Source organism: Callionymus lyra, chromosome 3, assembly GCF_982586985.1.
Source record: "Callionymus lyra chromosome 3, fCalLyr1.hap1.1, whole genome shotgun sequence".
In the NCBI taxonomy this organism is placed as follows: Eukaryota; Metazoa; Chordata; class Actinopteri; order Syngnathiformes; family Callionymidae; genus Callionymus; species Callionymus lyra.
Genome location: NC_141820.1, coordinates 39,999,343 through 40,025,053, shown reverse-complemented (window position 1 = coordinate 40,025,053; position 25,711 = coordinate 39,999,343). Strand labels below are relative to the sequence as shown.

General features: G+C 37.8%; 1 protein-coding gene across 3 annotated transcripts in view; it reads left to right on the top strand.

Moving 5' to 3' along the window:
• Positions 1-24,778, top strand: part of kcnc2 (potassium voltage-gated channel, Shaw-related subfamily, member 2) — a 52,298-nt gene extending 27,520 nt beyond the window's left edge. Inside the window, exons 2-5 of one of the 3 annotated variants that reach the window (XM_087787975.1) lie at positions 14,679-15,612; positions 17,418-17,588; positions 17,785-17,846; positions 19,888-20,015. In XM_087787975.1, the coding sequence (XP_087644101.1) occupies positions 14,679-15,612; positions 17,418-17,588; positions 17,785-17,801 (1,122 nt within the window). In that variant the 3' untranslated portion in view covers positions 17,802-17,846; positions 19,888-20,015. Of the gene's footprint in view, positions 1-14,678; positions 15,613-17,417; positions 17,589-17,784; positions 17,847-19,887 lie in introns of all 3 variants that reach the window. The other 2 variants (XM_087787974.1, XM_087787973.1) reach the window with 2 other exon arrangements.
• The last annotated feature ends 933 nt before the right edge of the window (positions 24,779-25,711 follow it).

Genomic DNA, 25,711 nt, shown 5'->3' with positions numbered 1-25,711 from the left:
AGTGAGCCCAGCTTTATCTGTGACCCACTTCTGCTTTTTTGGGCTAAATTAAGACCTTGAAATCTGGAGCAGCTGAAAAAAAAAGTCAGGGCTGATAAGAGGCTCATTTATGGTAAAAGTACATTTAGTGTTAACAGGTTTTGATTGAAGCTGAAAGGATGCAGATGATTGTGAGAGGATGTGTGTTTTTGGTACTTTATCAAACACACACACATACACAGTGACTTGCTTCTCTCCTTTATTTGTAATCTATAATTGCATGTTTGTTTCTTTTAAATGACAATAATGTATTCATGTATTCAGGAAGTCTTGGGAGGGCTGAGCAAATGCCTGCCAACTTGGCTTTTAATCACAACCAAGAAGAATACTCACATCCCATTTCTCAAACACACACAAACACAGGCACACATCATATGTTTGGTAGCACTTATCAGCAGATGGATGACAGGAAGAAGAGCTCAGTGTTGTGTATTAACGAGAAAAGACAACAGTTGGAAAATGTGCGACAATCTGATGCACCATTTCACGATCAGCAGCGTAACAAAGAAAAAAGGCTGTTTTGCCTTTTGCTCATGAGCAGAACACTTTTCTAAACCAAGCAAACATTTTCTTTGACTTCATTAAAACAATTCTGCTTTGATATCTTCGTTCAGGATGTTTATTTTTCTTTCTTCTTTTTCCTTGCACTTTATTTTTTTAAACTGCGCTGTTGTGAAAGTGTGTTTCCCCTCTGGGGATGAATAAAGCTTTTCTATTCTATTCTATTCTTATTTTGCAGATTATGTACACATGTGGTTTCTAATATAATTAGAACAAGCTTCCTGATGCACATTGAAGTCTCTCTTTCATCTATCACAAAGCAGTCAAACCATGCGCCAAGTTAAGGTTTTATTTCGTTTTTTTTTATTAAGACTAAATAGATCCTCTTTGCCAGTTAATAATTGTGCATTTGGTTTAAAATGCTGGTGAATATTAGCATATTGATCAAGACTGCTTCAGGATCCTCATCAGAAGAGTAGATTCCTGTTTATTTTTATATTGTCTATAGTCTATTGTATATTGTCTATTGTCTATTGTCTATTTATTTATTCGTGACTAAATTACCTTAAGATATTAGAGTTAATTAAAGTGAGAGACTCAAGCTGAGCATCAAACCTCTTAGATGTCCAAAATCTGTGGTCACATGGGAATATGAAGACCAAGATCCACAGCCCCTACCACCTACATTTACTGTCCAGATCTGGATGTAGCGCCACATTTGTCATCAATGCAAGCACACAAAAAATATTGAAACTCAGGTCAAATGAAGCTTGTTTTTCCTCTATCCTCTTCCGTGACAGATTATCATGCCGGACCCTCAGATCTGCTTCAGCCTTGAAATGTGATGAATGTCATATTTAGCCTGTGAAGATTTGAGGAGCGGGACTTAGATGTGAAATAATAATAAGTCACAATCCTGACTTGATTTGAACTATAGGCTGTCAGTGACCTCGTGGGAAAAATGGGTGCGTTTTGATATTTAGACTAGTTACATAATTGTGACTTTCATTCAGGTCGGGTCTGAAGTATTTTAGCAGAAAAATGTCTTTTTTTTTATCTGTTCCACAGAAGAACTTTAAATATTTACTTGCTTCGGAACAAGCCGACATCTTCTTCTCCAACGTTTTAATTACACTTTATCATGCAAGCAGTTTCACTCAGACATTAATGAAGTGCAACTTCAAAAACCCAGTACCTTAAATCTCCTTTTTATATATGTGTTCATCATCATCATCTGTAAACTTGTTCTTCAGCATGTAATATATATCAACAGTATTTCAAATGTCCCTGATAACGAAATAATATCAATAAAACGGTGAAAAACTTTTAAAACAAATAATGTAAACCTTGCAAAAGGGGCACTTATCACAGCCGTGCAATAGCAACTATAGAAAGTCTTTGTGCTTCCGTTGTGTTCATTTTTTATTCAATTGATACAGTGATTAGTTATAGAGTGTTTGGCGTTCAGTATCAAAATATTATATGTTCTTGAATGCACCGTAGCAATTCCATTGTCATTGAATGCATCATTTGCGTGAGAGAAAGGTGCAGAGAATGTCCACAGACATCGTGTTTCTTCCAGATTACCTCATCCACGTATTTTTCTTATTTTCTTATTATTATCTCTTATTTTTGTAGTAAGTACATACAGTTAATTAATTCATCATTGTGTATGATTGATATATATAATTGCTGTTTTCAATCCACAAACTTTCACATGACACACCATTGCTGTGCCAAGAGCTAATAGGGAGACTATTGGGTTAAAACATTGATTCTTTCTTTCATTAAAGTCAACTTTCACTTGAGGTAAAATAGTTCCCCAACTGGGTTTTTCATCTCCTGTGTTTTGATGTTATACTTGCTGGCTGCATCTATCTGTAATGGCATCTTGACAAAAATCATAATGCACTGAATAACCAAATAACGTCATATGAGAAGACTTCTATGAGTGGCCTTGTGAACAGGGTCCCACTAAAAACCATCAGTCCTCACTAATATTTATGCTGTTCCACAGCAGACTCATCAACATCAGCTTTCCACAAGTCAATAGCACGTCTGAGATATAGGCGGGCCGTTGAAATATTGATGGGGACAAGAACAGATGAAAGAGAGTGGGAGGATGATGGTGGAGTTATATTTAGTATCATGGTCTCTCTGGGATCGTCTTGGAGGAGTATTTTTGTCTGACTGGAGAGGCTGAATGCAGCTTTTGTTTAATTTTGTCTGATGTGGAAATAATTGATCACATGCCATCATCTCGTTGGCTCTCATCTCTTACATCTATTATCTGTTACCTTCCTGACATATTTGAAAACGTCTATAGTTGACTCGTATTTTGTTGTATTATGCAAAGAACAATCACATGCCATTTTTTCAAGAACATCATTGTCTGGTATAAAGCATTTTTTGGAATTATTCCTTATGCTAACGCAATTGTTATTATTTTCCCTTTTCTAAACGGGAGATTCCTATAATGCCCTGCAACATCTCAAGCTCTGACGTCAGTTAAAGTATCTAAAGAAAGACATTGTTATAAATGTATTATAATTTGTAAATGCTTTATAAGTACAAACAATATGTAAATCTGGTTCATATGTACATAGGCGGTAGGTTCCTCTTATGCCTCCTCTTTGGCACATAAGGCTGTCATCACCCTTTTGTATGGCATGTTAGAAGCCTACTAGCCTATAGAGAGGGGTGATCATGGTCTGCTTACCGGCCTGGAGGCAAATTCAATTCTCCTGGCAATATGAAAGCTTTTTGAAATTCTCGACAGAAGAGAGTTACAGTCGTTTGGCGGAGGTAACAAAAGTCTGGGTGAACTTCTGAGCAGCGTCCAAAGGAAGGAAATGCCTGACTTTTTAAATGTTTCGAAGGTGAAAGTATAGGCAGTGAAATGATAAGTCCTAATCAAACACAGAGATTCGTTACAGTTGTGCTAGCAGCAAGAGCAAGTGCATTTAAAAAAAAGGCATACAGTTTTGTATGAGATCAGGCTAATCCATCTGAAATTTAGGATTCTTGTTGTTTTGATCATCTGGCTTTATTGATAAATCCAATGGCTGTTGTCAGCAGAACAATGTAAATTGACAGTGTTTTATGATCAAGCATATTGCATTGTTAGGTTAATAAATATTACTAATTTGTTATTACGTTAATTTTTATATCAGTTGTTATGCCAATATACTGCTTTTGTCACTTTGTCATTCAAATTATCTGGTCTGGTTTGTACTCCCTAAAATTAAGATGTGTTGCTTGCATTTCTAATATATATAGTGTAACTTTTTTTTCTTGTTGCCAATTTACTCCCTGTACTTTTGTTAAAACAAGAAAAGGCAATTGTCGTGTCAGTTTCTGGTTTTATTAGTTATTATTTAATAAAACACTATCCCTGACACATTCTTTCTTAGCGCTGTGGCCAAGTTCAGACTATCCAAGCACAGAGTCTGAAAGTATGAAAGAAAAAAGGATGCAATCATTTTCAACGCCTGTCTTTTAACTGCTCTTTTCTATTCTTGTTGACAGAAGACAACCAAGAATGAATTGTTCAAATGTAATTTTTTGTTGTTGTCTATTTTTGGCTGATCTCTCTGATTGGTTGCCACTAGCTATTGGTTTAGACGGCTTCCTTGGGTGAGCTGCTGTCATGTGACAGCCGGCTGTATGATGAGAGACGACGGGGGAGACGCGATGGTGAGAACAAGTGGAACAGCAAATCCTCCTATCACATGGAAACACAAAGATGAGCAAGAGGATTCTGTTTAAGCAGTCTCTTGTCAGTAAATTAAAAAATGACACAGAAACATTGAGAGACTGAAGAGTGGATGGCTGTAGATAAGTGCCTATCAAGTGTCATTGATGTTGTCATCTTGGCCATCTGAGCTAAAAATAACTTTAATCAAATCCAGAGAGGAGACTGTAAGAGAGGGGAATCCCCACTCTCTCTTTGCCAAAATCACAAGCCTTTTTTTATCCCCACCAACTCCTATTTGCCCTTTCTCCCTATATGCTTTGTAAACTTGATTGTTAAACAATTTATTACCATCTTCCCTTTCTTCTCTGTTTGATATCCTTGTCTCCTCATCTCAGTGGCACACTTTCCATCTTTAGTTATCTGTATTTTAAGCATGTAATATCAATTTGTCTCTTCAGATTTAATTTTGGAATGGAAACAAATTAATGTAATACTGAAATAAATAATTCTATAAAATTGCAATCATATTGAAATGAGCCATTGAGGGAATTTTAACAACACAATGTTGGTTTAAACAGGGTCACACAAATCAAACAAAATCATGTCTATGCAGCATTTTATTATAAAACTACAAAAACAAATACAATGGTCTTGTAGAATAAAGCTTTGTCAGGCAGGTTCAGGTGTGGAAAGGGAATTTTAAATACACAGATACAAATCACAGATCCTAGTTTAAAATGTTAATTTCTGAATATGAAAACAATACACCAAAGTTTTACTCCTTTTTTTGCTTGTGAAGACTTAAAACAAGGTAGTAAACCCAAGTGCTGAGGAAGGAAATGGTCTATCTGGGGAGAACTGAGCAAAGGGATAATGTTAAAAAGAGCATACGAAAATCAGACAATAAAAAAATCAGAACAATAAAAACTAGAAGAAAAAAGCATTTCCAAACTACGAGAAGTCCAATCTACAAAAAGTCCACAATACTGACACAAACATGGGGAAAGAACAAAACATGAGCAATTACAATAAAAAAAAATTGTGACGGAGAGGAACAAGGTAACAAAAATACTCCAGCGTTGTAGCAAAAAAAAAAAAGGCAGATAAGGTAAAAAAACGATTCCTCTCAGAGTTATTCTCACGAGTACAGAGAAAGACTACGAACAAGGCACTGGAGATGACGCTCTGGCACTCTAAACAGGTATCAGTGCCTCTCAAGCACAGCAGGGTGCAGTCAGGGGAGATTGCTCTCAGGTGCTGATTGTGCTGCTCAGATCAGGAAGGGCGCTATCAAAATGAAATAGGAAGCAAGGGGAACTGTAACATTGGTTTGTTTTAAACACGCTTACATTATACTGAGAGTTAGGGTACTTATAACTTCAAAACATAAGTTAAACATTAGTTTTCAAAGTAAGTCAAAAACTCATTAAAATCAGGTGACTGAAGACTGTAATGTTCAGTCATAGACATATATAATAGACACAGCCTTCTTGGTACAGTGTCATCAGAGGCAGCAGCCATTAACAACTGCAGGGAAGGAGGTACTTCTCTATCATAAAATACAATTATTCGCTGAATTCTGGACCGATTTTCAAACGGTTTGTTCCGTATTTGTTTCATCTATCAAATTCATCATATTCAAAATGTTTTTTATAATAATATACATATATATATAATGTCTGTCTATCTGGTCTGAGGTTTGAAAAAAAAAACACCTGAAAAAAGCTTGACGATTCATGATCACTTTTATAGTGTAAACACATCATTCCTCTATAGACGTAATGCACTGTAGGAGCAAGTGGCACTGTACCAAGATGGCCGCCCTGTGTACACATCGCTCCAGTGGGCGGCAGCAGTCGATGCGGCGTCTAAGTATATATGTCCGTGTTTTCAGTCTGGTGCTGCTTGTTTAACCTGATTCGTTAACTCATTTGTGCTTGACTGTTTGGAACAAAAACCTGCACCGTCTCGGCTCTTCTCTGGACCAGTTTGACACCCCAGAGCAACATCATTTCCTTTTTATTATCAATGTCCTGGAGGTAAACAGCACTTTCACCAGATATATATAAGTCCCATGATACAGTGAAGCAGTTTTAGCTTTTTTAAGAAATTACACTCTAGGTCTAACCCATTAATGCACAGTGACAATTTTAGTGTTTTCATTATAAGACAAGATAGCAACCTGTTACAACTAAGACTATGTGAGTGTGCTCGCTACCCAGTCCCACACTACATGCAGTAATTGATTGATCGATTGCATTGATAAAATTGTAATGATTGGAATGAGAGTACACCAAAGAGGAGCTGAAGTCCTTGATTAGTCAAATGCAGTCATAACTATAGATGGATGATTTAACGCCAGACGTATTCGGGTCGAGACTTCTGGCACTAGATCTTTACCTTGTAGGCCTTTGACCATCCCACTGTGGGAAACTGTCTGACCATTCATAAAAGAGGAGGATGTTATTCTTAACTAGAACTGAGTGTGATTAAGACCCATTGAAAGCAAACCGGTGGCGCTTGTGTTTATATGCTTACCGCTCCTTCTCTTTCCTCTTTACCGTTGTGCCCACACCAAATGAGCTTCACACCCTCTCTGCAGATAATGATCTCTTCACCTGTAATGAAACGTGCGATCGCGGATCGGTGATGATTTTCGTGCAGGTTTCACAATGACGTGTAAATGCCGGTTGATGTGGGCTGCCCCCGGGAGTACAGGACTATTAATAATATGTGTTTGAGTGGGTGCGTGCAGCTTTCATCAAATCTCTCCGAGAGTCTACGAGGCGTTCAGGTGGCAAATAAGACAGAAGAAGCTACGTGTAACCACAGTGTCAGTCCCACGTTAAACCTGTGCTCTGTTAGTGGCTCATCTTTCATTGTTAGTTTCTCATGCAGACACTGAAGATTTTCTTTATTTTTTATCTCAAGAGTTTTAGAGTGGATGGCATGATGGTGAGTTTAAGATTATGAATTCTTAAGACGATGCTTCACATGTAAATTTAAATAGTGTCACTATTTCAAGTTATCATAAAAGCAACCACACTCTAGTAACAACAACAATGTTAGTGCTTCATTTTAGTTTTGGTTTTATTTTCTTGAATGAAACTCTTTTTTCAAATCTTTTTTCTAAACATTGACATTATGTGGTCATATCAGTGTAAATATAAATAAACACTCGGTTTAGTCAAAAGTTATATATATTTAAAATAGAGCGATTTGAGACATGGTTGATAAATTTAAATTAGAACCAAGTCTTGGTTCTAGAAGCAGAGCAAAGGCTCTCAAAATAACATGGTAACTCCAGGTGGGTTTCTTGCTCTCTTTCTCTCTCTACACTTGAACTTGCCTGTGGCGCACTCCGTCTGACACAATTTAACCCTGATGGAACATTGTACAGTCAAAGATGTTACAATTTTGGACAATGGTAATTTTTTATATATATAGTATTTATATCTTACATCTAGTAGTAAGTACTTGAAGTTATTTTAGCACCAGTATATATCATCCGAAGCTCTGACAATGCCCTAATGTTCAGTCATCCAAAGTAAGTGTGAAGAGGGAGCAGCCAAATATCGCATTTCTAGAACGAGGTGTTTACAGGTCAACTGAAAATTGTGTCTGCCCAAGGACCCCCACTCACTATCCTGAAGACACCCTGACAAGATGCCACAATGTTAAGCTTAGTACACGTTGTTACAACCCTGTTGTCCACAGATTTGTCCATGAGTCAGCTGCTTATTGGCCATCAAACCAGACAGTCATCAGCTATTTTTGTCAACGAATGCTAAATAAACCATGCCCCATGACCTTTGGTCCACAGATCATATGAAAGCACAAAGACTGCAGCAGGAAGTGGCAGGCGGTTGATCAGTGTGGCCTGTTTGTGTAAGGGTAGAAAGATTTGCTTATAAAGAGTAACAGGCACCTGGCAGCAGGGATTTCCCCTCCAGATTCTCTGCTTCCAGCAGGAGAAAGGAGATCGGAATCTTTGGGATACTAGACAGAGAAGCTCAGGGTAGACTGTTAGGGTTGTTGTCTTTCAGATATCTGTCATGTTGTGGTGGTTTAAGATAAGCAATCATAAAAAAGATACAAAGTGTCTTAAAAATGTCATCAGGTGAAAACTGTGGCTCTCATGTTCACTGTGGACTGAAAACGATACATCATCTACTTTTGATAATCTAAAAAAGGTTTAGAAACATCACATGTATTTTATTTTAGTGTTTTAAAAAGGAGGAAAAGGTTATGGTATCTGTGTAAAATGTTGAAAATAATAAAACAAATTAAATGAAATGTCAAAACTGTCAATTAGAAAACATTTTTAATTAAAAAAAAGTTTGATTTCACAATATCATTTGGTCTCTGTACCTGGACCATTGTGGTTCTCTTTCATGATATATGACATAACGGGTGACAGTCGTCCGTAGCCAAGTCTTCCGTCCATCGACAGTGTCAAACAGATGGTGGCGCTACCAAGGAGGCTAACGCTGCAATTTCTCTGATTGGTGGAGCATGCAAGTGGAAGAGACGGCCAGCAGAGCAGTGTCTGTTTGTGTGTCGGCTCTAACTCCGAGTAGAGGTGAGAGCGGGAGTGTGTCAGTAAAAGGTTTTTCCCATCCACAATGTTGCTTTGCCAAGTGGTGTATGGATAAAAACACAGCCAACCTTTTAAGGTCGCTCTGTTTTTAGCCAATAGCTGACTCTAGCACTGATGATGGTCATATTAAATCTACATGAAACATTTATTACAGCAAGATGGACAAAACAATTTATTTCTGAATCTTCCTGTCAATCAAATAATCTCACCATTCCCCATAAAAAAATGGCAGCCTAGCAGTTCCAGCGGGAATATTTTGTTTGATCTGACATTTTTACCACAAATCCCCTGAACAAAGGCAGAAGGAAGTCACGTAGAACAGGCTGATTGTCCTCATTGCCAAATCATTGAACCTAGTTAGCATGGTATCTACTATTATTGTTATATTTGCCTGCTATCTCCATCTCCAACAACCTTCACCCAACACTGTCTCTCCTCTCCACCATCTGGGCAATTAAGTTCTTTGTTGTAGTTCATTGTCTATTTCAGTCTCATCTTGTTCTTAACTCTATATCTGAGAAATATATTAAATTGTTCTGCCATACACAAAGTACATGTTGCATACATCTTACATATGTAATAATGAATGAATCAATCAATCAATTATTTGTTCAAAAGATGTTTGGTATATTTTTGTGTAATGGACATATACTTAATTTTAACATTTTTGTTCGATTCAAAAATCAGTTTTTTTCTAGCCACCACCTCAGTTCTGACAAAAAGATAGCAGTGTTTATGTGTGACATAAGTGGGGGAATATTCCATCACCATCTCATTGACTTCCTGAGTAAATACAGGTGAAAGTAGAAGAAGTAAGTGATTTCTTCACTTGAGAAAAACTGAACTAGGTATAACCCTATTAATAAACCGTGAGTAACAAAGGAGGTCAAGGAAGTCCTTAACAGGAAGAAGGAGGCTTTCAGGAGCAGGGACAGAGATGCCATGAGATCAACACAGCAGGAGGTGAAGCGATGCTAGAGGGAGGCAAAGGACACCTACAGGATGGAGAACAAATAACAGAGGTCTGAGATAGTGTTAAAACCATCACTGGACACAAGACCAAGTGACTTCACAGCTGATGAAGACACTTGAACTGCTGGTCCTTAAACGTCTCAGGCCTCAAGTTCAACACGCACAAGACCTCTTGCAGTTTGTGTAGAAGATGCCAATGTTCATCTCCTTCATCGGCTTACTCCCATCTGGATAAAGGAATCTATCTTTCTGTTGGTCTGTCTATTTACAGCATACATCACCTGAGGGTTATTAATGGGTTAGAGTGGTAATTCTTAAAAAAGTTTAATCTGCTTCACTGTATCATGGGACTCTTTAAAAGAAATGTTGTATCGACCACTTCACCCACAATTTAAAAACCACAAGAACCTGTGTGTACGTGCGCTAGCTAACAGATGATTCAGCGTTTACAGACCAACTGTGCACCTTCAATGTTCAATATCGCACTAGAGACGTGAAGTTATTATCCGGCAGACAGAGGACGCAGTCGTGGTCGCCCTGATGCTATCACAAACTGATGGAATGAACTTGAACATTTATTTAAAGGGAAACTAATGTATTGATTTGAGTTTCCTAAATTGATGTTGGAAGTTAACACCTTTAAGTTTGTTTGGTCTGTTGTTGTTAAAGATGGATACGTATATTTAAGAGACCATTTTCAACAAGGTCTTCTGCCTCCCTCAGTGATCCCCAATTATTAACAAAAAGAAATGGAATTCTGGAATTATTTTGTATTATGTATTATACATGGTTTTAATTTACTTGAAATTGGATGTATTTACATTTTAAAGGGGGGTCCTCTGCCCCCTTCTGACACCATACAAAAGGAGCTGGAATTCCAGAAATCTTATCTTACCTCTAAGTCAAGCTACTATCCTCCAGAGAAAATTCTTCGTACAATTCCAAGCCTGAAAGTACCAGTCAGCATGTTCATTTTAAATTCTCTCTGAGGAAATAGATGCAACTGAACCAGACTGCCACTGACCAAATTAATACTTTCATTATAAGAAATAAGCTGCAGACACTTAAAGTGATTTAACTCTTTTTTATTCCAGAGAAACAGAAGGTCAGAGTGTGTACCAACCTTGGGAATATCGGCTCTAGAACCTAAAGAGAGTCAAGTCTTCGTAATCTGTCTCTCTGATGTGTCAGAGCAAATTTTCAACATTAGGGGTAGTAGCCATCTGCCATGTAAACTCAAATGAGATTTCTGCTGTATCACCAGCCGAGATGTTCCACCCATTATCACTTTGGCAACCAGTTTACACAGTTTCCAGGCAATAGGCTTCGGAAACATTCAGTTTTCAAGTAAGAAAATCACTTACTTTGTCACTTTTGTGTGATTATGAATGTCTTTTTTTGTTGTATAATGTTCTAGCATTTAACAAGTGAATTAAAGTGATTCTGGAAATAATTAAATATTAGTGTATTTTAGCTCAATGGAAAATAAACTTCACATTATGTATTTTATCACCAAGAGGCTCTTAGTGGTATTATCTCCCCCTCCAAGTCAAGCTACCATCCTCCAGGAAATATTCTTCGTACAATTCCAAATGGATCAGTTCCCTCCACAAATACACTTTTCAATTGGACTATTGGACAAGTGTGACCCTGTATATATATTTAAAATTTTAAGGAATAAATGTTCGAAATGTTTCACTCCATGTGTAATGAATCTGTATAACATATGGGTTTGACATTCTGAAATGAGTTACAAAAAATATTTAACTTTTTCATGATATTCTAATTTTTTGAGATGTACCTGTACATCTTCTCAGACTTCTCAAACCCATATGTTATATAGATTCATTACACATAGAGTGATACATTTCGAATATTTATTCCTTAAAATTTTGGCAATTGTGACTTGAAGATAATGAAAACCAAAAGTGACCAAAAGAAAATTAGAATATTACATAAGACCAATGAAAAAAAAAAAGGATATTTTAAAGGCACCTAATGTGAAAACCCAACTCTCCTGACTTATTCAAATGTTGTAAATGTTGAAGTCGTCCTCTTCAAAATGCAGTAGGTCATTCATCATGACATTGCTCTGTTTTGAAGTTATTACTTAATAATAACTGAACCGTCTGAAATCTCGCCAAACGAGACTACAGCTTAAATTAAACAGTCTGACGTCAGTCTGTCACTCTAAATCAGTTAAGTACCTACATGTTAATCATGAAACAAAATAAATTTTAATGTTAACATGGTGAGAGTTACTGCCTTTAGGTGTTTTTGTAATGTGTACATTAGGCAGCAAATCTTATTTTTATAATTTTTTTAATGTACAAAATGGGAGTTTTAGGGGTGAATCTGAAATTTAGAGTCCTTGAATGCAACTCGTGTTTTGTGACTAATCAGAGCAGAGTGGGCGTGGTTGCTTGGACGAGACTTCTTCTCAGCCAAAACGGCGTTTCAGTGGGCAGGGCTTACGCCTGCCCAAACTGCCAAAGGTACCAAAAGCTGGTTCGATGACCATGGTGTTACTGTGCTTGATTGGCCAGCAAACTCACTTGATCTGAAGAGAATCTGTGAGGTATTGTCAAAAGGGAGGTGAGAGACACCAGACCCAACAATGCAGGTGACCTGAAGGCTGCTATCAAAGCATCCTGGGCTTCCATTAAACCTGAGCAGTGCCACACGTTGATGACTTCCATGCCACGCCGCATTGATGCAGTAATTCATGCAAAAGGAGGACCAACCAACAAGTATTGAGTGCATGGAAATGAACATACTTTTTAGAAGCCTGACATTTCTGTTTAAAATATATATATATTTTTTATTGGTATTATGTAATATTCAAATTTTCTGAGACACTGCATTTTGGGTTTTCATTATCTATAAGCCACAATCATCAAAATTTCAGGGAATAAACATTTGGAATGTTTTACTATATGTGTAATGAATCTATATATTATATGGGTATCACATTCTGAAATGATTAACAAAAAATATTGAACTTTTTCATGATATTCAAATTTTTGGAGATTTACCTGTATATACATACATATTCCAACAGTATTACAGTATTATGTGGGTTATATTTCATCAAAAGCATTCACTGAGAAGTCTTCTGAATCTATGTAAAGTATATTGTTAGCAGTTGAGTGTCTATTAGACATTAAGTTTGGACAGACTTCTGACTTGACTGGCTTCTCAGGCTTCTCTAACATCAATTTTAAAATATCAAATAGGGCAACATATAGTTTCATAAAGTGAATTTTATGATTGAATGAAAATGAAGCCACAAGTGTTAAAAAAATAGGACCTTTACTTCACCTACCAGAACTATAAAGATACATGAATAATACATGATACGGGATCATGCCGACACTCAAGTCCCAGAATGAAGTCCATGAACAGCGTGACCTAAATAGTGGCACTGGTATTTTTGAGAATGTGATTCATGCAATCACAAAACAGTAGAAGCGTGTGAAGCAACTTGAACAGTAGGCAGAGTGCAGCGTTGGATGGATCGTGGGTGGACGGTGAAGAATGCAGTAGTAGGATACATGCGAGTGAAAACATGCTCCAGTTATCTCACAGCAAGGTTTGTTATTTTTGGCAAAAGCTTCTGTAGGAAGGTGAAAGTATCTAACAGGTGGTTGTTGCAAATGTGAACCAAAAAAAGGTAGTCCTGACAAGCTAAATGACTTAAGAGTACCTTTAAAGTCGAGAGTGACTCTGTATGCAATCCTTACAAAACATACAATACATATATTTAAAGCTGACGAATGGGATCCTTTTTATCTTTTGCTGTTGCGAAATTCAAATAACATACATTACATAACTGTGACAAAAGTACAAGAACCTCCCCACCAACAATGTGTTGTAGTACAACAATGACATGAAACCAACAAAGGTAGGTAAAGAGACGCAACAAGTGCAACAAACAGTACTGCTAATGTATGTGCAGCTATAACATGTTTGTGGCAACCTGGTTTCAGCTTCAATATGGTTCTTACATTGCCAGTTATATCAGTCTTAATCCTTTTATTTTGTGCTTTTTTAAAACTCATGTTAGGTAAATAAGTTCCCATACTATTGCTGTACTCTGAAGTTTGGAATTTTACTGACATTAGACCCACCACCACCGCTTTTTTACCTGAAACTTGCAAGTCGGCAGGGAGTCATCCTGTTATCAGAAACAATGAACCTCTAGATTAATAGGTGTTGTCAAAGTTGAATCTAGCATGAACAACACATTAGGCCTAGGAGCCACTTAAACTCCTAATTTGCAGTAACGACAATTACAGAAGCATGACTATATCTACCATGGACACAGAACAAAAACAACATCAGAGTTTTAAAGAAAATAAAATCATCAAATAAACATATAATCAACAACATTTGTTAGACAAAAATATATAAGAAAAAAACGAAATGACCCACCAAATGGGTTTTCATATCTACAGAACCTTGTCCTTGTGAAGAAGCACAAAAACTTGCTGCTGAAATTCATCACCACTAATTAGTCCCAAATGTAAATAATGAACAAATACCTGCATTGGTTTCTAAGTGCATGTATTTGTTAAGCCATTCTTTCAATCACAACAGCCAGCTGTTACAAGTAGCTAAATCAAATCTGACACTGTTTGCATTCCCATGAAATGTGTCCACATGAGGCTCTGCAAGTGTTTATCCATGCTCTGGCTAATAGATTGCCCATCTCTCTGGAGTCGGTTTAAATTGATGCAAGTTAATTAATCTTGTCTGAGTTTCTTCCCTTTGTCAGAAGTGAACAATTTAATTTATTATGTCATGCATGTTTAGTATGGGCTTCAAGGTTCAAATATCTCACATTGTTTCTTCTCTTCTCTTCTGTAGTTCATCGCCCTTATGTCGCTCTTTTTCATCCTGGTTTCCATCACAACCTTCTGCCTTGAGACCCACGAGGCTTTCAACACTATCATCAACAAGACTGAGCTGGTACGGAACAGCAGCATCCCTGACTCGGGACCTCAGTACGAAATTGAAACTGACCCGGCGCTCACATACGTGGAGGGCGTTTGTGTCTTCTGGTTCACCATTGAGTTCCTGGTGCGGGTGACATTCTGCCCTGTGAAGCTGGAATTTGTTAAAAGCTTGCTCAACATCATTGACTTTGTGGCGATATTACCTTTCTACTTGGAAGTAGGGTTGAGCGGTCTTTCCTCAAAAGCTGCCAAGGATGTGTTGGGCTTCCTCAGGGTGGTGCGCTTTGTTCGTATCCTTCGTATTTTCAAGCTAACACGTCATTTTGTAGGGCTGAGGGTTTTGGGTCACACGCTACGTGCCAGCACCAACGAATTCCTGCTTCTTATCATCTTCCTGGCTTTGGGAGTGTTAATTTTTGCCACCATGATCTATTATGCTGAACGAATCGGAGCTAAGCCCAATGACCCGACTGCAAGCCTCCATACCAAGTTCAAGAACATCCCAATTGGTTTCTGGTGGGCAGTGGTGACCATGACTACACTGGGGTATGGCGACATGTACCCAGAGACATGGTCAGGCATGGTGGTGGGGGCTCTGTGCGCCTTGGCGGGGGTGCTAACAATAGCCATGCCTGTGCCGGTTATCGTCAATAACTTTGGAATGTACTATTCCTTGGCTATGGCCAAGCAGAAGCTGCCCAAGAAGAGGAAGAAACACATCCCACAGGTGGTACAGGGGGGCTCACCCACCTACTGCAAAGGTGACCTTCATACAACCTGTAACAGCACCCAAGGAGACCTGTGCCATGTCAAAGGGAGCAGGGGGCTCGAACGCAACAGCTCAGGTAGGAACTCTTAAGAGCTCACACAAGAGCTTTTTGTTCAAGTTTCATCTGACACACAAGCTGCGGATAAATGTGTAATTCTCCACTGGTTATTTTCCATCAAAGCAAATATGCCTCCTCCACCTTAACGACCCAATCCTGCATTTCTAGTCTTTCTGACTCATGAAAACTATCTGATCTCTGTATGTTAAAGGGATGTCTGTTTATTTATGTTTCATTTTGCACTAGCAGAGATGTTCCACCCATTACCACTTTGGCAACCAGTTTACACGGCTTCCAGGAAATAAGCTCTAGAAACATTCAGCAATTTCATAATTGGTGTTACAATGAGAGCTGCTGATCATGGATGATATGTCCATGTGCTGTTAGACCTTTAGTGCTGGACATATTTCCTTTTTGGCAAGTATGTGTTGGTCCGGCTTGAGGGAATGTTGGGTTGGGACAATCCTGGTTCATCTCTATATGTAGTTTGTTGTGTGCTTGTGTTATATCCCTGAGCTTGTGGTTAATGACAGCAATATATTTGCAAAACTCTGGACAAATTTTGGATTTCAACTGTCGTAAAACACAGGGTTAATATAGTTTAATGTACCATCCTCAAACTCTCTGTTGCTTGAGTTTCAAAATACATGCTCACATTTCCTTTGAGAACCCAGCAGCATTAGTGCTCATGTTTCATATTTAATTTACACGAGAATGTTCAATATTTGAAAGCAAAAACTTTCCTGAACAAAAACAATTTAAAACTTGTAGCTTGCACCATTTTTTGGTAACACCACCTCTAAAGGACTTGTTGTATAAACAAAGATGATGAGTGACTTACTGCATCTTTGAGAGGAAGACTTTCAAACGTGAGTAAGTCAAGAGGGTTGAGTTTTCACATAATTGCCCTTTAAACGGTCCATGTAAAACATAGCCACATTTGTCCATTCAGTCTTACATTTAATTTATCTACAATTATCTATGTGGATTCGGATGCATCACCTTACATGTTTAACTGCTCTAAAGAAGACTGCATTCATTCTCATTTATTTCCCGATTACATCTTGAGAAAGTTAAATCTGGTACACCAGTACATGTTACACTTAAAGGGTTAGTTCACTGAAAATTCAAGTTTCACTTCTTTTCTACTCACTCTCATGTTGATTTAGGGTTTGGATTATTTCAGAATAATTCTGTTTTTAGAATTATGGGTAAAAATTACAAGTTCCAAAAATTGTAATAAATAAGAAATGTTAATTAAAAAAATTAAACAAGCCTATTTTTTAAACTTTTTTCAGCAGACACTGCTAGGCCATCGTTGTAAAACCCTGTCCACTGACACCTGCAATGTGTTTCAATAAGGAAAGACGTCAAGTAGCTGCTGTGAGATGCATAACCTCCACTACAAAGAAACTTAAAACATTATATTTTAACTTAAAAGAGTTATTCAGTTTATCTGAACAATTCCTCATGTTCAGGCTTTAATACTATATGGACGTTAGGACGAGCACCAACGAGGTATTTGGATGATTTTAAGTGTGTCATTTGTAGAAATATAAAGACTACGACAATTGAGACTCCTACAATCAAATGGACATACACACATAATATTGCCCTTAACTCTAAAAAGGAAACAGATTACTGTGAAAAAAATCCCAACCCTAAATCGACATGAGGGTGAGTAGAAGATTTGTGTTTTTTAGGGAGGGTAAACTATCACTTTGAGGTTGGATGAACCAACTGGAGTCATAGGAACTGTTGTGATTAAGATACAGGAAGGTATTTTTTTTTAAATGTGTGTTGATCTTTACTCTTGTTTGCAGTTTTGTCAGCGGATTGCAGTAGAGATAGCGATATGACCATGTCTCCTGAAGAACGGGTCCCAATGCGAAGGTCCAGCACTCGAGATCAAGACCGACACAGTGCTGGGACGTGTTTTCTGCTTGCTGCAAGTGACTACAACTGCCCCACAGATGGAGGGTTAAGGAAAACAGGTAACTTTGGAATTATGTCATGCAAATTTGTATGTTCTCTGTTACCGTCTCCATTGATTATTCCATAACCGTTGTCAGATTATTCAGTCCATATTAACAACCATAACAGTTTAACAATGTAGATGTAATCCCTTACTAAGATCCTTTAAACAAGTATTGAAGATCAAGATGTTCATCGGTTCATCCGTATCTATAGCAACTGGGACCTCATAATCCCTGAAGAGTGACAGGCTTTTTGTTCAATCCTAGTCAGCAAAGGTAAAGTATCTTCTGAATGGACGCTTCTTCTCGCTACAATAACAAAAACATTTCAACATTTTTTGGCAGTTCTGCTTCTCCAAAACGCTCTCTGACTCAGAACTGTGATTTCCACTCACAATTTATTCATGCTTCATTGTTGCCTGGAAACGTTTGAATAAATTCATGACCCTGAGTCTTGATCGTCGGGGTCAGTAACCATGATCAGCTTTTGATCAAACATCCCAGTGTATCATCTGCATACACTAGAGGAAGCATGCAGAGAATTAAAATGTCATTAGAAATATATATTTGTCTCCTAAAACACTTTTTACAGAAGGAAAAGTGGTACAATTTAGAAAACTTAAATAAAATTATGCAAGATCTGGATCCAAATATATTAACAAATTCATCAATCATCATTTTTATGAATTTAATTTGTTTTTCTGATTCACATGATGCAGAAAACGACTCATCATACAGACACAAACATAAAATAAAATACAAACTAATTTCAGTGGATATTTTAGATCAAAACCAGCACATATTAACTATAGTGGTATAGTAGTTTGATATTAAATATTTGCTCCAGAACCAGCCTAATCGTCATCTACTACATGCTTGAAGTTAAACAGCAATCACGGCTGGTCGAGTTATATAGGGATTTGTCTTTTAGGGATCCAATTGGATTGCCTATATATTTATTGTCTGATAGGATAGTTATATTAGGACAGTTAACAGCATCCGTCACATCCATGCGCTTTGACCGTTCTGTCTAAACTCCACAACTAACAGAATAAAATAAAATGTTTTCCTAAACTCAACCTAACTACGCTCCAGAGAACTTAAATCTCTCCGTTTCGGTATGTCAGACAGGTATACAGGATCAGACCTTTATGTGCAAATCTACTGATTTACTGCTTCATAAATGAGACCCATCATCTTTAAACTGTGATCATCCTTCACTGAATTTTTGGAGCTTAAAAAAAGCATTGGAAAATCCTCTTATTTAAACATCACATTGCATCAGTGTTCTGCCAGTGTTTCTGAGAGCTAATTAGCATGCTACATTAATGGATATGACCGCTTTCGCTTGCCTGTTATTATGACTCATGTGACTGGTTGCTAAATACGGCCAGTTTGCATCAAATTTGTATTTCTTTTTGGTAGTGTTTGAACTCACATTGCATTCACTTGATGTAAAAAAAACTGTAAGAGTGGTACTTTGCAACTCTCTGCTGCTTCTCCTCGATTATTAACTAGTTTACCTAAATTATTCATTCACCAAAATACTCGCTTGATTCATTTTTGCATTTTCTTTTTTCACATTTAACACCATTCATTTATAAACACATCATCATCAAAAAGCTCATTAACTCGCCACCTGGAATTCCCCAACATTTCTAATTTAAAGCATGAATATTCATTAAAAAAATAATTAATTTCCCAACTGTTTAATGTCACAATCAGTATTAGGGACTTTTAACTTGACATATGGTATTTGGGAGGAAATCTCACTTAAATTTGAAATCAGTCAAAGTACAGAATATAATGATGATGATGATGGATTAAAAACTATTTTTGATTACACATAAAATAAAGGTGAAATAGTTTAGCATCAACAGCTTGTCAACAAATATGTCTTATCATTAGAAGTGTTGATTGATGACTAGATAAATTGTAACAAAAAACACAAACTTATTTGCTACGGAGAGGTTTCTGCTGTAGGTAGGTTGTACTTTTTTTTAAAATCAAAAACAATACAATTACTTCTTTGGAATCTCATTCACTGATCAATTCTTCACAAACCATAAGCCCCCAAATAAGAAAGGTAGTTAAATGAGCACCTCAACCTGCTTCATTAAGGTATGAGTTTTTATGTTTGCTGGACGATGTTGTGCATGCTCTCACGACACCATTTGTTGCTCTGTTTTACTTCTGTCTCCTGTCTTGGCTCCTCGGCCGGCTCGGACTGGGACGGTTGCCTGCCTGCCTGCCTGTGTGTGTTAATGTCCTGCACCACCACCACCTCCACCTCTGTGTCGCCCACCTCCATCTGAAGACTATGAGAAATCCAGGAGCTTAAGCAACATATCGGGCATGACTGGTAACGCCCTAAGGTTGTCGCCCGTCACCTCACCGTACGGATCCCCCTGCCCACTCAGACGCTCACGTTCCCCAATCCCATCCATTCTCTGATGCCTTCAACAGTGGGCCTTAAACCATTTCCTTCTACCGACAGAACAGTCGTTGGTTTTAAGAATCTTAGAAATTGTGGTAGCTCCTTAGCTAAAGTTAGCAGTGCCACTGGAAGGTTGATGTGTATAATCATCAGTGATTGGTTTGTGTTTCACCTGCACTAGATTGGTCTTGTCGTATCTGCAATAAAAAGGGTGGCTTCAGAGGTAGCAGCCATTGCTGAATAAAGTTATTGAAGATCAGGGATGTTAGATATTGTATATTTATGTAAAAATTAATAAATAGCAAAAATGTGCTTCCATTACAAGAGATGTTGATGCCTGAGTTGCTTATTCTTTCAACATTCATTTAAAAATTGAATTCTTAAGAAGGTGGTGTCATTATTAACTAGCTAACTAGTCATTCAATCTGGTGTAAAATAGACTCCTATTTGTTTTAACCAAACTGTGATCTACTAGTTTAGCCTGGCTACATTTCTTGTTCTCTGACTCAATGAAGGGTATACAGGATGAATACCTACTGCCTATGTTGTTAAACTTTTAACATTCTTTAACATTTCCAAAGCCAAATATTCACAATATCCATTTGCCGAATAGATAAAATTATAAAATACAAAAATTATGAAAATGTTTGGTGAAGTCAGCAGTTAGCCAGTCGATGCTATCTATCCTAAAGCAATTTTAAATTATGTGAAATTGGATACACCAGACTGACCATTATCGTTTTTAGTTCCAAAACCACCAGGAACTGCAAAAGCTATGTGCACACTTTGCTGCAATTATTGGATTAAGTGTGACATGCATGTATTAAGACTTAATTAATTAAATTGTGGTCCTCTCTGACTTATTTGAATGTTGAGAGAATGAATAATTCACAGCTCGCTTCATCTACTCCATACAGCTTATTGAGAGTTAAGGCTGTAGAGGATCTTTTTTTTTTGAGGACTCTCATTCATGATCGTGCATGGATCATCCTGTTCCCATCGCCTGTCTGCGAGGAGCCCGGTTCTTTAATTCGCCATGTTTGGGGCTTAAACTTGAGCCTGCGGGTGGTTCCCTTCTCTCTGCCACCAAAGCTCTCGTATGTCTGGTTGTTTACTCTCAGAGAACTACAGAGAGATGGTGTTTACTGGTTTCACACAAGCAGAGAGCAGTGTTCTTTCCTAATGGCATCAAAGCAGGAACTGACAGGTAACGTGCCAGCAGCACTTTTCCTACAACAGTTACCATTGTTTCTGATTTCAATGTAACCAGTCCTCCATGATCTCACAACTGTTGTTTGTTTAGCTTCAATCAAATCAAATGAATCAAGTTAAAAATACTCAGTATATATTTTTTACTGCATCATGATATTCTGGAAGGACTGAATAATCTGAGGTGATTCAATATTGCGGTGCTAGTTTGAACTGTAGGCTGGAAATTGCAGATTTGGCTTCATGTTGTGTAAACTGTCATCTCAAAGTTGTTATTCTTCACTTCACATTCATCACTCATTGATAGGAAGGGAAGCAAAGATTTAAGGAAAACTGCTCAGTCATGCAACAACAAATAGCCAACAGCTATCACAACACACTGGGAGCTAGCTCACTATTTATCTCCGCAACACTGCTTTTTTAAATATGTCAGTTAGTGGGAGACACACTTTGATGCTCATAGGAAAAACAATTTATCAATGACAAAGTGTCCTTCACAGACATGTGAAGTCCATATGCAGCCTTTCATTGTATTCTCTGCCCTCCTTTCACGTTAGATAAAGTTTCAATACTGGCACTCCTAACTTTTTACCTGTGAATTGCATGAGAACAGGAAGCTGTACAGCATTAGACAAAGAATTAAGCTATGGCAAGATGGGTTATTGATTTAAGGTTGGCTTGACCTTCAGGGCCGCTATAAGGATTCCCAGCGTTCAGCGTTCAGCACACAAACCTAAAACAACGCCATATCAGAAGGAAAAAAAGTGCGAGAACGTCAAACTATGCTAGATAACTGCTGGGTAGCAGGTTGTCAGAACAAATTACGAATATCAACAAGATGTATACTAAGAAGATGACATAAGTGGAGCCACAAAATGAGATGGAAGTGAGTAGAATAGACACTGAGCCAGACTTCCTATCCTCAATGTAACTACCACCACTTAACTTTGTATCTCATTCTTACAAACCATCTTTATGCACCAACAGGTGTGAGAGAACCGGCTTCCTCTCCATGCTGCAGTTGAGCCTCGCCCATCTTTGTCTTCACTGAGCAGAAGGTTGCCTAGCAACTGGCTTACAGAAAGACACATTTTACACACATAGCTCTAAAAAAGTCGAATAAGTGAGTACCAACAGAATTGCATCTCCATCTTCATAGCTTACAATATTGAATCACCTTGTGTAGCAAGACTCTCATTCTGGATTGTGCACGCTAGATTGTTGTCACATACTTAAAATGTCAAGATGGTGATGTATTTCTCACCTTTAGAATTTTGTATTCAGACAATTCATTTCCTGTTTGAATGACGACAATTTGGAGCCACAAGTCTACTCCTGAAGGACAATACAGACTGAACCAAAACTGGTAGCTGCCCAGTTCACAGAAGATCTGCAAGGACTTTGGGAGGCGTCTACCTACCCTTTTCCTGTTTTTGGACCAAACAGGAAACCTTTACAAGACACTATGTACTTTACAAATGTTGCACCTGTAAATACAACAACACAGCATATCTGGAAAAGGCGGCTTCATTCACACATCTGTCTTTTTTGACTGCAAGTCAGGTACATTCTCTTGTTAAGTTTCACTCGAGTCACATTTCTGTAACCCCACTGCCCTTGCAATAAGTGTATTAAGATGTATCAATCGAGGCACTTTGTGTTGAAAAGAAAGTGTATTCGTATATGAAACAGTATAAACACAGTATAGAGAGAAAAGTGTGCTGAATTGAATTCTTGTGCTTTTAGTTCTCTTGGTACTTTTGAGTAGATCAACTGTGTAAGTAAGTGTGCACGCTTATGTCCAGAGTGCATTTTTTAAAGGCCAGATCAGTGGAGACTTAAGGTGTGGTGGTACACTATAAACATTCGGTCTAACTCCTGTAAAAGATGAATAGTGTTTTAATAGAAAACATAAACATAACAAGGAACAGCCTTGCTCCATGTATTGAAGCCTCTGGAACGCTATTGAGCCTTTAGTTTACTCTAATACTCTAAAAGATTTTACATTTATTATATATAATATTACATATGATTGATAAAAAAGTGACGATTGTTAGCATGCTGTTGTAAGCACATGTTTACCCTAACAGGGAATTTGTCTTCCAAACAAAAAAGAAGCCGGTTGCATAACAGCTTCAATTTTAGGATACAATTTAAAAACCTGGAAATGGAAAGTACGTAAGTTTAGGATGAGCTAAATAAAAAGTTTAAGATTATTTAGTTTAAGTCAAATATTTGTTAAATGTAAAGCAAAAGTTTAAAGGTTTTGTGCAAGGACCCAATTTAATGTTAATCATAATGCTAACTTAGAAAGACACAATTGTGTTCTTAAAATAAAGTTCAAAGGTGTCTTTTGTTTATACAAGGTAGATGACATCTTTAATGTGAAATATTTAAGACTAAGTATGAAGCCCTGTGGCAAATCGTTTCTTATAAATACCTTTTGTGAAGACAAATATTGTGTTGCAAGCAAAGAAACGACGGAAATGACAAATGCAAAAAACTTCTCATCACTTCTGTAACCCATTAAAAAGCTACAAAACGATTTAGTATTTAAATGAGTTGTTGTGATGAGCTTCAGCTAGGCAAGTGCTACTTTACAGTTGCTCCGGGGGACAATAGCCACACAACTAACAAAACAATGCTTTACTTCTGTTTACCGAAAACATTAGTGTACCGTCACACCCCAGGTCCACACCATGGAATGGTCTTTCACTCTTCCAGATCATTCTAGCACAAATGTGAAGGAGCCAGTCCTCCTGCGATGCAGACGCCATTGTAGAAGTCTCTGCCGTGCACCTGGTGCACCACCAGTTACAAACCAAAAGTGTATTACCAGACTTTTCCTCATGCGCCCTTAAAAACTGCCTGACTTGATTCTTCCAAAACCTTTACGCTAACGTGGAGGGTCGGAGCAAAAAGTGTAGCAGAATTTAATCAAGACAAAAAAGTGGGACTTCTAGAATAGCTACATCTGCACAGTAGCAATCCCCAAACAATCAAATCGGATTTGCAATAAGCACCCTAAAAGCAGAACAAGCCGGTCCACACTGTGATTTCAGCAGGAGTCGAGAATGTAGGCGCGAGACAGAGAGGGACGACTAGCAGACGACACGATTCATGCAAACCTGCACTGTTATTGGCTCGCTGTTGTCAACCCACAATCCTCCTTGTGTTGTACACATGCTGCTTTATTCTTTGGATCCACAAAGAGAACTGTTCTACGTGTATTTCTAGGATGATGTTGTAACTTGAAAAAAAAGAGGAAACAAAAAGGAGAGCTGTTTATTTTTTGAAACCAGAACATGTGTGTCTTACTGTTGAGTACATTGCTCTTCCCTGTGACAGTCATCCTAGTTAAGTGCTGTGTTGCTCCATGATGTCCTTTGACCTCCAGCTTTTGATCCGGTTGTTCATGTTTCGTATGTTTTACTGTGAGTAAAATCTGTTTTGAAGTCTGTATTTGTGGAGCCTTCTGTTGGCGTTCTTAAGTGCATGCTGAAAAGAACCATGAAGTGTAAAAAAATATAAAATAAAAGGACACCGTATATCACCTTCAGAAACATGTGTATAAAAGGTGAGACTCACAAAACTGAATTGTTTATCTTTTAAACTGTTGTTTACGTTTCTTATTGAACTCGTTTTATATTGATCTGGGGTAGTGATGGAAAAGGTATTGTACTGGCATTCCTACCTTTTTTTCCACAAGTTAAAAAAAAATAAATAACATGGCCATGATTCCCTTGGGTGCTCTTAGCAGCCATAACTTCTCATCTCAGTCTTAGGATGACCCTGACCCTGATGACATAACACCACTCCTGACTATAGGCAGATGCCTTGAGTATCTTAGTGAGCATGTCTTAGACTGTGACGCCATATTATGTCTCTAATTACAGTTCCAGTAATGAAGGTAGTTTGCCACCGTACCCCTTAATTTTAATTATTTTATCATTTAGCATTTTTGAAATCACACAATAGATTCTTTATATCATCCTTAAATATCACTTGTCTCTGCTTGGAGGTTGACCAGCGCCACATTCTCTGTACTGTCCGCTCATTCTTCAGCTTTCAAGCTAGGAACTGCAGGTTGTGAAGACGTCCCAACTATCTTTACTCCCATCGCCATGGAAACATCCTGATACACGCTGGAGAGATGTAAACAGAGCTGCAGAGTATTTTTATTTATTTTTTGAAAACCTCCTTCCTCTGCCTACACCCACACTTCTGTCCTCAGGAGGAGACCAACGCTCCAGTTGGTGGAAGTATGAAATTGTAGATGGTGGGTATCTCTTTTATCGACACTTGTATATCACAACATGAAATAAAATGATAATGGGTTTTTTTCACACAATCTTCCACCATACACCTATGTAACCTAAATTAGGAGGTATAAATGATATAGTGTATTCTGGTGGGTTTGTGATGACAACACCGACAAAGTTTTCTTGCACCGTGTACTGGTCTTTAAATACTTGTGTTCTCACATTGACATGTC